Source organism: Pseudocercospora fijiensis (assembly GCF_000340215.1).
Source record: "Pseudocercospora fijiensis CIRAD86 unplaced genomic scaffold MYCFIscaffold_11, whole genome shotgun sequence".
NCBI classification, from domain to species: domain Eukaryota; kingdom Fungi; phylum Ascomycota; class Dothideomycetes; order Mycosphaerellales; family Mycosphaerellaceae; genus Pseudocercospora; species Pseudocercospora fijiensis.
In genome coordinates, this window is record NW_006921542.1 from 121,220 (window position 1) to 131,725 (window position 10,506).

At 47.3% G+C, this 10,506-nt stretch overlaps 3 protein-coding genes across 3 annotated transcripts; 2 read left to right on the forward strand and 1 right to left on the reverse strand.

Annotated features, from left to right (window-relative positions):
* Positions 1 to 5: 5 nt before the first annotated feature.
* On the forward strand, positions 6 to 4,152 carry MYCFIDRAFT_179681 (uncharacterized protein; the record flags this gene model as incomplete). The annotated part of the gene is made up of 10 exons (XM_007933716.1): positions 6 to 43; positions 81 to 145; positions 183 to 203; positions 232 to 612; positions 655 to 3,265; positions 3,303 to 3,368; positions 3,394 to 3,466; positions 3,506 to 3,740; positions 3,766 to 3,792; positions 3,824 to 4,152. 10 exons carry the CDS (start codon positions 6 to 8, stop codon positions 4,150 to 4,152), a joined length of 3,846 nt encoding a protein of 1,281 aa, XP_007931907.1.
* Positions 4,153 to 4,195: 43 nt separating this feature from the next.
* MYCFIDRAFT_179682 (uncharacterized protein) lies at positions 4,196 to 5,909 on the reverse strand (the record flags this gene model as incomplete). The annotated part of the gene is made up of 11 exons (XM_007933717.1): positions 4,196 to 4,516; positions 4,560 to 4,731; positions 4,763 to 4,789; positions 4,827 to 4,993; positions 5,022 to 5,028; positions 5,058 to 5,222; positions 5,258 to 5,520; positions 5,560 to 5,658; positions 5,692 to 5,731; positions 5,773 to 5,862; positions 5,893 to 5,909. The coding sequence occupies 11 exons, from the start codon at positions 5,907 to 5,909 to the stop codon at positions 4,196 to 4,198; spliced, it is 1,368 nt and encodes a 455-aa protein (XP_007931908.1).
* A 68-nt stretch (positions 5,910 to 5,977) lies between these two features.
* On the forward strand, positions 5,978 to 7,183 carry MYCFIDRAFT_179683 (uncharacterized protein; the record flags this gene model as incomplete). The annotated part of the gene is made up of 8 exons (XM_007933718.1): positions 5,978 to 6,058; positions 6,100 to 6,168; positions 6,220 to 6,297; positions 6,329 to 6,914; positions 6,946 to 6,970; positions 7,011 to 7,027; positions 7,055 to 7,090; positions 7,131 to 7,183. 8 exons carry the CDS (start codon positions 5,978 to 5,980, stop codon positions 7,181 to 7,183), a joined length of 945 nt encoding a protein of 314 aa, XP_007931909.1.
* Between the last annotated feature and the right edge of the window lie 3,323 nt (positions 7,184 to 10,506).

Consider the following 10,506-nt stretch of genomic DNA (forward strand, 5'->3'; position numbering starts at 1 on the left):
AGCGCATGGAGAATGTAGACGTATCTGCGAAGGTCGTGAAGTCGTGAAGAGTAGATATCAGCGCAAGGCTGCATTTCTAGCTGCCGTACTGCTGATCTGCAATTGTACCCGACGTTGCTTCGTGAGTTTCGTGAGGGTGTTCTCGGTCAGTGCTTTCCGGTATTCGTTGCAGCTTCCGTTAGGTCTTGAATGTTACGAGTTCCGTGACAACCGGCAATCTCGGTAACTCAGGTTGCGTCAGTCACTCTCGCAACGCGACCCTTCGCGCGCACACACCAACCGCCGACGTCTCCCCACCGCGCTTCGACTCTCCTCCTCTCCCGCCGCTTCACAATCGGATGGCACGACTCAAAACCACCCCCAGCAATGTTCGCTTCATGGATGCGGCACAAAAACTTGCAAGCTGTCACGATGCTGCCGGCCAGATTGTAGCCAGCCTCGACGGGCCTTCTGTCCTGGACGAATACAGCGCGGCCTGGCACTCCTATGCCGACGATGTTGATGCGCCCGTCACTTCACAGCTCGATTCAGTTATCGATTCTCAGCACCTCGACACACTGGATCACCTCGTGTACACGATCATCCCCGAATATGCTGCAAAGTTCATGAAGAGTTGTACTCGCAAGGGAAGGTAGAATCTTCGTGCCTGTACAGCCTTCGCACTTTTTGGACGAGATGGGATGCAGAGCGCCAAGTTCATTGAGGCCTTGAATACAATATCGCAACACCAAGTCACGCTTTCCGAAGCGTTGAGCGCGCTACGGGAAGGGCAAAACGAGCGTCTTGTCCTTAAGAAAGGGTTCAGAGTGTCGCGAACGAAATCTTGGATCCCATGGGATGCGGAGGAGTATGCGCTTCCGAAAATATGCAAGGATCAGGACTGCTCCCATTGCGCAACCCTGCGAAGAAGGGCTGGGAACAAGAAGAAAAGAGCCGCGAACAAGACGGCTGTTTCTGCCAGGCCGCTCACTGGCGACAGTGGTGATGAGATACAGGTTGCTCCAAGAAAGCGTGCTAAACCTTCAATGGAGGGAGAGAAGGATGCGGCAGCATCTCCCGCGGATCAGAACAACGAGCAAGCATCTTCTGCGGGTGGGAACAACGAGCAAGCATCTCCGCATGTGAATGACGAGGATGCACATACAGATGAGAGTGATGCTGGGCCATCGAAAGATTCAGCAGATGGAGGAAGCCATGGAGAGTGTGCTGAATCTACACTGGAGGGAGAAGAGGATGGGGCAGCATCTTCTATCGATGGGAACGATGAAGGAGCATCTCCTGCGGATGAGGACGGGATCGGACTGCCTCCCTCAGGCGAGAACGGCGAGGATGCATCTCATGCGGTCCATGCCGATGATGGGACACCTCCTGCAGATGAGAATGACACTGGGGCATCAAAGGATTCGTCAGATGGTGGACAAGAGAACCGACGAAGAGAAGGTTGTAGTCATGGTTGTCGGCGCGTGATGGGTTTGGACTGCACGATTCAGCACGACTCCATGCAGGAAACTGCCGGCAACGCCATCTCGTCAGGCCAGTTCGAGAACATATTTCAAGCCGATTTTCTGCATAACGGCGGGATGCAATCTCCATTACGGCCAGCGTCTCGCGCCGCCGACTGCTCTCCCGCCATCGAACAGCCCCGAGGTCCGATGTTTGCGCAACCTATGGACCACTGTGGATACGACAGCAGCGATGACGACGACGATGAGCACCGCATTGACTCCAGACATCCGGACCACGATGCATACGAAACTTTCAATGGTGATCGCGGTAGCTTCCTCTTTTACCGTGCAGGAGCAGGTGCCGCCAAGCCAGGCAACACCTTCAGCAGTCATCCCTCCCCACGCTCTGACTTCACAGCATCGTCATCTCCGCTGCCACTGCCACTTCCTGACTTCGATTCACATCTACAGACTTGCGGCATGTACAATCACAATCAACAACTGGCATTAGTGAAACCTTCTCGACCGGCAACCAGACGCTCGGTCTCCCAATCGTCGGCAAAGGAGACTGCCAACCCCCGCAAACGCGCCCGCACTGGCTCCCTCGCCGATGACACGATGAGCGATGGCACGAGTTCCGAAAGCATCGCTGCGACGATTCAAGCCGCATTCAACCTCTTCTCAACTGCTGCCGCCGCCGACGCGTGCCTGCCGCCAGCCCATGCTTCGACTGTCGCCCAGCCAAGCCCACCGGCTGCAGCTGTGCTTCGCGGCACCAGAGATGGCGACGCACATGTCTTCATTGTGTCGAGTGGGATTGCGTCGGGGACATCTGGCTGGTTCTTGACCACATGTCGTACAGGGAGCGACGGGTCGCATTATCTATCCGTGTGCTCACACGAGCTTGCGATGGAAAGAGAAGATGCCGAGAGCTATACGCAACGTGCCCTTGAACAAGTCCTGCAATCCATCAATCTCGACATCGAGAGCACGACCAACGAAGTGCACGTTATGACGAATGAAGTACGCGTCGACGTATACTCGCACGACACCTGGCCGTACGTACTTGCGACGGCAGCCCTCTTGCAACTCACCAAGACCATCAACCCAGATGAAGGATCGTCGCGTGTCCTGGCAGCATCCGTGTGTGCTGATGCAATGGGGAGTGCCGCGCGACTCGCCAACTCCTTGCATGAAACAAGCCCTTCCGAGCCTTGCCAAGAAGCACGCAGTAGGAATGTGGAACGGCTGCTGAAGACATTACCGCCTGTCAATCCCAACGTCGCACTCGACAGTCCGATATCCGAACCATCAGCCACGTCTCCGATTCTGACCCAGATTGAATTCAGCCTACAGTCGCACATGCTTCGCTGGAATACCGAGATTGCCGCCCATGTGGATGCCTACACCAAACATGCGGAGCACCTTTCTACATACATCGCTACCACTACGGAGATTCGTCATACCGCCGTCCAGTGGTTCCACGCCGTCCGAGACAGGGATGTCGCAAAAGATAGGGAGCAGAAGGACGACGCAGAGAAGAAGCTCCGCGACGCACAAGACATCCTGAAAACGATGAATCATGACAACAGCCACCGAGAACTCATCATGGGGCTCGTGAGCGACACCACTGCACAGGTGGACTTGGTAAGCGGTGCGCCACCTCGATCCAACCATCAAAAAGCCCTGGCCTACCTCCGAGACGATCTCGCTTGCTACAATGCCGGGCTACAGGACGAGTTGGGCAGAGTGCAGGCGCTGCGAGACAAAGCTGAGAGAAAGCAGGCTGAGATAGAGCTTTGGGTGAAGAGTGGCACCTCGTGAGGCATGACAATTTGCGTGGCAATTGGGGTGGAGGACAACGCCAGGCTCGCGAGATGAAGGCCATGGGACATCTTTCGGTGCTGAGTGGCACCTCATGGCGTGACAATGGCAATTTGCCTTGAAGCATGAGATCACACACGTTCGCGCATGTTATGGTATATGTCTCTACTGCACAGTTGTTGGAATTACTCGGTATTGTATGATCTTGGGCGCGCTGCATCATGTGTCTCTCTCAGCTCGCCACGTCGACTGGAATCTTAGTATGTGGATTGTCAGAAACCCGTACGTTCCCTCTTTCCTCGTTGTCTTTGGATGTTGTTTGGGGTGGGTGGAGGGTGCTGCGCAGGATGAGGTTTCCGGTTTCGAGACCTCCAGCATATGGGAGAGAGGTCAGGCGGAAAAGGGCAGCTGCTGACATGTTCAAAAACTTAAGAGCTGTAGCTTTTGGTGTCGTGGTGCCTGGGGTCTGTCGTGGTACCTTTCTTTTTTCTTTGAGAGATTGGCGATGGGGAGTGGGGTAGTGGTTGTGAGTAGGGAATCGGAATTGATGAAAGGATTGCTGTTTCATGAAGGAGGTGGGATGGTTGGTATGCGTGACGCACTCTATGGCTTCTGGTGTTTTGTCGCCTGCTACTCAATGGCAGTCCTCCAAGTCTTACCATTCTACGTAGGCGTGCTTCACAGCCCCATGATCTGCGTCAGCTATTGGCATGGTGACTGGAATCAGGAAATTGATGAAATGATCATCATTTCACAAGGGAAGCAAAAACTTGGCTGTGCAGGACGTCCTCTCTTGGGGCCCAGAGTTTTGTTTGTGGATGGTCTACTTGGAAGATGTAGGTTTGTGCATTCTAATACATGTCGTGGGGAGTCGCTATCGTGAGTTGTTTCTCGTCTCGCGTGCCTGCTTTTTTATGTGTCGACGTTCATGAAGACCTTGGGCTTGCATGACGGTTTGTTATCAGCCGGGTGAACGCAAGATCACGCTTCGATGCATGTCGGATGTCCATTGAGAGAAAAATGGTACTACTCGTGGAGCCAAGTGAGTGGAATTTCATGAACATTGATGATGAAACGGGCAGGAACAAGACATCTCTGACTATGCCAATACGGCCAATCTCCTTCCCTGGGTCTTGCCAATCATCATAAGTTCTTTGTAGTAGTGATTCCCTCGGGATCAGAACCCCATGCTTGGGCGTAGACGGCCCGAGACCATGTCCATCACTGCTTCGGGAGCAAGCTGAACGCTTTCATGCTGAATCATCTGCGCCCTTCTCGTTCTATGTTTACCGTTCTCTTGGCGTGCCATTCCTCCTCGCAACCACATCCCTTGGATTTGAACTGCTTTAGTCGGCCAGGTGGGGGAGAAGCAACCTGAATGCTCCTATGCGGAATTTTCTGCTTCAGTCGGCCAGGTGGGAGAGAAGCACCCTGAATGCTCCAATGCGGAATTTTCTGCGCGCTTCTCGTTGTCTGGTTCGTATCCGATTCACGTCACATTCCTCTCTACAATCACATCACTCGGGTTTGGACTGCTGCCGTCGGCTCGACAATTACCTCGAGAAGCTGGAATGGATGGCATACGTAGACTGTTCTGGGATTTTTGGGATGCCTGGCGCGCTCGTAGAAGATGGCGCTTTCTTTTGAGGTAGCCGTGAATGCCCTCGTCTCTTGCACAAAAGAGTCTGAATGTCATCTTCTGCTATGCTGCCTCTTCTCAATAGCTCATTGATGCACGAATGTAAGGTGCACCGGGCTTCTTGTGTCTGCAATGTCGCGAGGCGTCACGCTGTTTGATGTCGTCGCGCCACTGACTGTGTGCGCTTCGTTGGCTGTAGTCTACGCGCTGAGTGGATCGTGATGTCGTAATGTTGTGAATCCCACATAGCGTAGTGGAAGAGGGAGAGGGAAGACAGTTTTGTAGAGAAGTGAGAGAAGTGTCCCCGCTTTGAACTGCAACGGGTGTTAGCTGAGTGCTCGGTTGTTACGATTTCAGTGACAACCGACGGTTTGCGGTGAAGGTAGGTCGTGACAATCGAGCTTCGGTGGCATCCAAACTTAGTACACCTTCTCGCATATGAAAGGCACAGTGAATGATGAATAGAGTTGTCAGACTGCTTGCATACAGCAGAATGTCAATGAGAGGGCTATTCTTATCGGGAAGGCTGGTCATAGTTGTTACGATATTGGTAACAACTGCCGTTTGGTTGTCACTCAGATCGCGGAACCTGAAGCTCTGAGCTTTGCTATGCTTGATTGAAGCACGCCAAAACAGGTTGAGTCAAAAGACAATACTATCAGTATTAGACAGTAGGGTACCATCCCATTTCGCGGCTGGTTGTTCGAGTTTTTGGCGTTCGATTATCAGCAGTATCGTGACACCCAAGTTCTAAGCCGTGCCGCAATTTTGTAAGCTTGAGACCGTGTTATATGTGAAGGAGAGCTTTGCCATTTTCTCTGGGCTAGACATCCGTGCGAATTGTATTTCTAGAACTGACTGCACTCTCCACTCAGATGAGACCTCACAACTGTCAATACCCGGCACTTCCAGTGGAGCTGTACATCGAAAGCGCCACCACACGTCCTCTCAGTGCTGATCCAGACTCGAGGCGCGGAACCTCACTTCTCTTTTCTAGACATCACCACTGTTCTATAGAATCTAGGCCAGGAGTTCAAAAACTCTCGACTCTGCTTAGCAGGAATCATTCATGGGTCCGGCGTGGCTGATACTTCCTCGCTGTAGTTGGGGCAGATTATCCAATCCAGCTTGTCTAGGCGTCCCATCCCAAGTGCTGAACTTCTGCCTAGATGCATTCACATTACGGTAGAGGTCATGAAATGGGGCCTCTTAGCCGAGCTTTCATTTGACGATATGGCTGCTGCCTCTGTTATGCACGTTGTCATCCTTCCCTATATCCGTAACAGCCTCCCACCGCAAGAGCGATTCTAGCCATTGCTGAAAGAAGAGGCTTCTTGCTTGACATTCTTATATTTTTTGCCGTGCTGGAATCCTCGAGGAGCGACAATTGTCACGTATTTCGTGACAACCGAGCATCAAGCCACAGGTCTCGCACACTACCCGCCCATTGACCTTTCACGAGGTCACGACCTTCCAAGGCACACGCGATATCGACCATAGCCAGCATTCGCAGCATGAAAATGGCCACGAGCAGCCCCGAGAGCACATTTTGCCATGGTCGCAGTGCATGCAGGCTTCGACGCATGCACAAATGGTCCCAGTAATTTCATCTCAGCTGCCTAAATGCGTCCATCATTCGCAGTCATTCCACTCATGCTGGGCAGCTCAGTCTTGGTTCCCCAGTGTGAATGGCTACCTGGGCAAGCACTGGAATGCAAACAGTCCGCTGGATGCAGAAGTCGAGTTCTTCAGCTCACTGTTCAACGTGGGACATCACTCGATCGAGTCCTGCCTGTCCTTGCTCCGGTGGATGTATACCAGACATTCATTCATACGTTTGGTTCAGAACTGCCACATTGGAATGTCGAACGTTTGCCATGTTTGCCTCCCCGAGGGAGCCCCAAAATCATTCCTAAATCGTCCCACAAACTCAACAAGAATAATGCTGTGGAACTTACGCCAACGGATGAAGATGGTGTCTAAAGTGGTGTTGCTGGTGCTCCAGCGTGGCAAGGACGAGAGGCTTTGTGACGATAGTGATTTGTGTCGCTGATGCTGTAGTGTGACATTGACATGAAATCGAGTCCTTGATGCCGTACCAGAATTGACGCGCGGCGCTGTGGCAATGTTTTGTTACCATCTGTAGGCGAACTGGCATTTGGTGTCTGTAGTGGCGCAGTTGGTGCAGATAACGCACCCCTAAGGTGCTGTTTTCCGCGAAGGAGTCACTAAATCTCCCCGCCTGGCTTCTATGCGTTGCCTAGCCAAGTGGTAGGGATGTCGAAGGTGTTTTGTTCTTAGACCTTATCTTTATTAGATTAAGTAAGGTCGGTAATTAGCTTCTAATAGTAACGTTTTTCTTTACTCCTATAACCCTCTTAATACGCGTTATTTTATAGATCTTTTTAATAGTCCTTATAATACCTTCGCTAAGATTAAAGTAGAATACCTACTTACTCGCTATAGGTAATAGCATTGCCGTAGATTAGTAATATTCTCGTAATCCGAATAGCTCGTAAATTAAGGAGTAGGTAGGTCGAAGAAGATATCGTCTACTTAAAGCGTTAGTACGAGGTTTATTATAACGTCTTAAGTAAGATAGGTCTTTAGGTATAGAGAACTAATAGATATTATCGGTTTGTAATAAATGTGTAGCTTAGGAGTTAATCGAGACAATAATTACTATAAGGTTAATTAGAGTACTAGCTAATACCTTATACTAGATTAGTTATACTCTTTAGTTATTAATACTACACCTACTTCCTATACCGATATTACCCTTAATATTAGGTAGCGAAGAAATTAGAATATACCCTTAATATACGAGGAGTATAAATATTATTAGGGCAGATATATCGCCGGGAAGATAAAGAAAATAACGTAGTATACTACTCTAGAAGTTAGGCTACTTTTCTCCTACTTAGACGATTCGTAACTACTATACTTAAGCTACGTAAAACTAGTATAAATATTCGTAATATACTAGGAGAGTAGATCTTAGGTATTATAGCGACTAGTCTATACGATCGACGAAGAATATTATCGTAAGTTCGAGAACGAGAGAGTAATAAGGAGTATATAAATACCCTCCTTTAATAATTAAGATTCTATAGGCGCCTATAGATAGCTATAGTAGCTAATAGATACCGAATAGCTTAGTAGAGATTAGTAAGTCGAGTAGAGGTAAGGAAATTAAGCGGATATTCTACGAGTTCTATACCTTTAAAACTAATAACCTCGAGTATATACTTCGTAATATAACGGTTTAATTATAGGTTAAGTTCTTAAGTAGGTTATAGTATTATTAAGATATTTCGCGGGAGAGCGATAATCTAATCGGCGAACGAGAGTAGTAATATTAAGTACTCGTCTTCCTCTATCTAAAGCCGACCTATAAGGAGTTAGGCTATAAATGCTAGTAAAGAAACAGCTATATAGATATAAAGCGGTAGATATTCTCGAGATCTCGTACGAAGTATATATTTACTAGCCTCTAAAGGGAGATTACTAGTAGTAACCGGTAGAGAATAGTAGGCTACTCGAATTCGAGTCTTTCGTTAGGTAGTACTTTAATATTTACGTATATATTTACTAGCCTATCGAGGCGTAGTCCTCCTAGTAACCGGGGAGAATAATAAGCGGCGCGTATATAAGTACTTTATTAGGCGATATACTAATATACCTATCCCTAGAATAGGAACTCCGAATACTAATATTAGGCTTTAAAAGAAAGTATATGAGCGCTAAGGGGAGGACGCTAAGAGAAAGAATATAGTACGATATATACTCTTAGCGCGTCTTAGCTTACGTAGCTAAGGGTTAGGGCTACTAGGTACCCTAGCGAATAGAAGCTATCGCTAAATTCCCTAAACTACCCTAGTAGAAAGACCGTTCTATCTATCTCGCTTAGGAGTTAATCTTTATATCTTTAAGTTCGAATAGGCGACGCTTTAGTATCTTCGATAGAGACTAAGGCAAAGTCTCTAGCGATATATCGACAGACTCGATTACTATTCTATAGGTCGACTTAGTAGGCGTTATCTCAGGTTAGGCTTAGATTAAGTTTATAAACAGGACTCTATCGAATAAGTAAGTTATAGCGTTACGAGTAACCCTTTCGAGGCATTAATTATACCGTAGAGAATTTTAGGAATAGCTTTATTCTATCTTTTAGGTATTCTAAAAACTATACTCGCTATATTAAGAGCTAGTACTTAATATACTATAGGACGCTATACCGTAGCCGAAGGGAATCCTCCTAGTCTAAAGAGAGATCTTCTAGTAGAGTAGAGTACTATCTTATAGGATTACGCTGCCTTCTCTACTATATCTCGTTCGCTCCCTAGCGAGTAAGCGAAGCAGGATTAATTTCGTAGACCCTATCGTAGGCCTTCTTGGATTAAAAGACTTTAGAGTTAGGTAGATACCTCTAAGTATAGTTATACTACCGCTACGTACCGCTTTTCGAAGTAGGTAGCTTAGTTATAGAATTAGTAATAGTAACTAAGATATTAAAGCCAGGCGGGAAGCACATCTTACGCTAATTAAACTTTTCTCGTAGGCTATATTGTTTTAGAAGCTCCGTAGATACCTCGGGCTCTACTATAGTATCGTAGCCCTCGCCTTCTCTAACTGCCTTACCTTAGCTACTACTATTTCCCTCTCTAGCTTCTTCGCTAATACTATTGTTACACTTATTACTACTATAGCTATTCTAACTCTTATTCTCGTTTCTATTATAATTTTAGCTATCTTTATTTATCTTCTTTTTCTCGTCGCTATTATAGCTATTTTTATTCTTATCGCGTTTAGTATAATTGTCTTTCTCTATACTAGTATAGCTATTCTCGTTATTATAATCTCTATTTGCCTCCCTTTAAGGAGTATCCCTAGTAACGAATAGGCTATTACCGCGAGATATAGATCCCTCGGCTAGAATTATAGGCGTATCTATAGGTAATACGCGGCGACGACTCTATATTAGTATAGGCGGCGGTCGGTTAACTCGGTTTCCTAGCTAGCCGCCGCTATTCTCTCCGTTATAGCGAAGGAAGGCGATTAAGGATAGGTATTAGGCGGCAAAGATAGGTAAAGCTATACTAACTTAGTAGCGATACTATCTTCTAAGAACCCCGATACTTATTCCTATATTCCTATAAGCTAGTATTTAAACCGAGATATATCCCTTAACTAATCGACGCTAAGCAATATACGCTAGAGCTATATACCTAGAATAATAAAATAAAATCCTAAATTATAGTATAGGAACCAAATGTAATAAATTTTCTTATAGTTTACGTACCGATTTCTTATAAATTTACTTACTCTAGCCTTAAAGACCTTTTCTACTAAGAAAGGCGGTAAGCTAAGAGTAATATAAGCTCGCTACTATTAGGCGTATAGCCTCGTAAGAACAATATAATATCGAGATATTCCGGTCGTTAGAGATATATCTCCCGGTCTTAGAAGAAGCTAAAGAGGAGATAAGAGGATTAACTTAACCCGATATTACTAATATTAGAGATAATATAGGATCGAGAGGCACCCCTAAGGGAGATAAAAGGATTACCTTAACCGGATATTCCTAGGGTTAGAGAC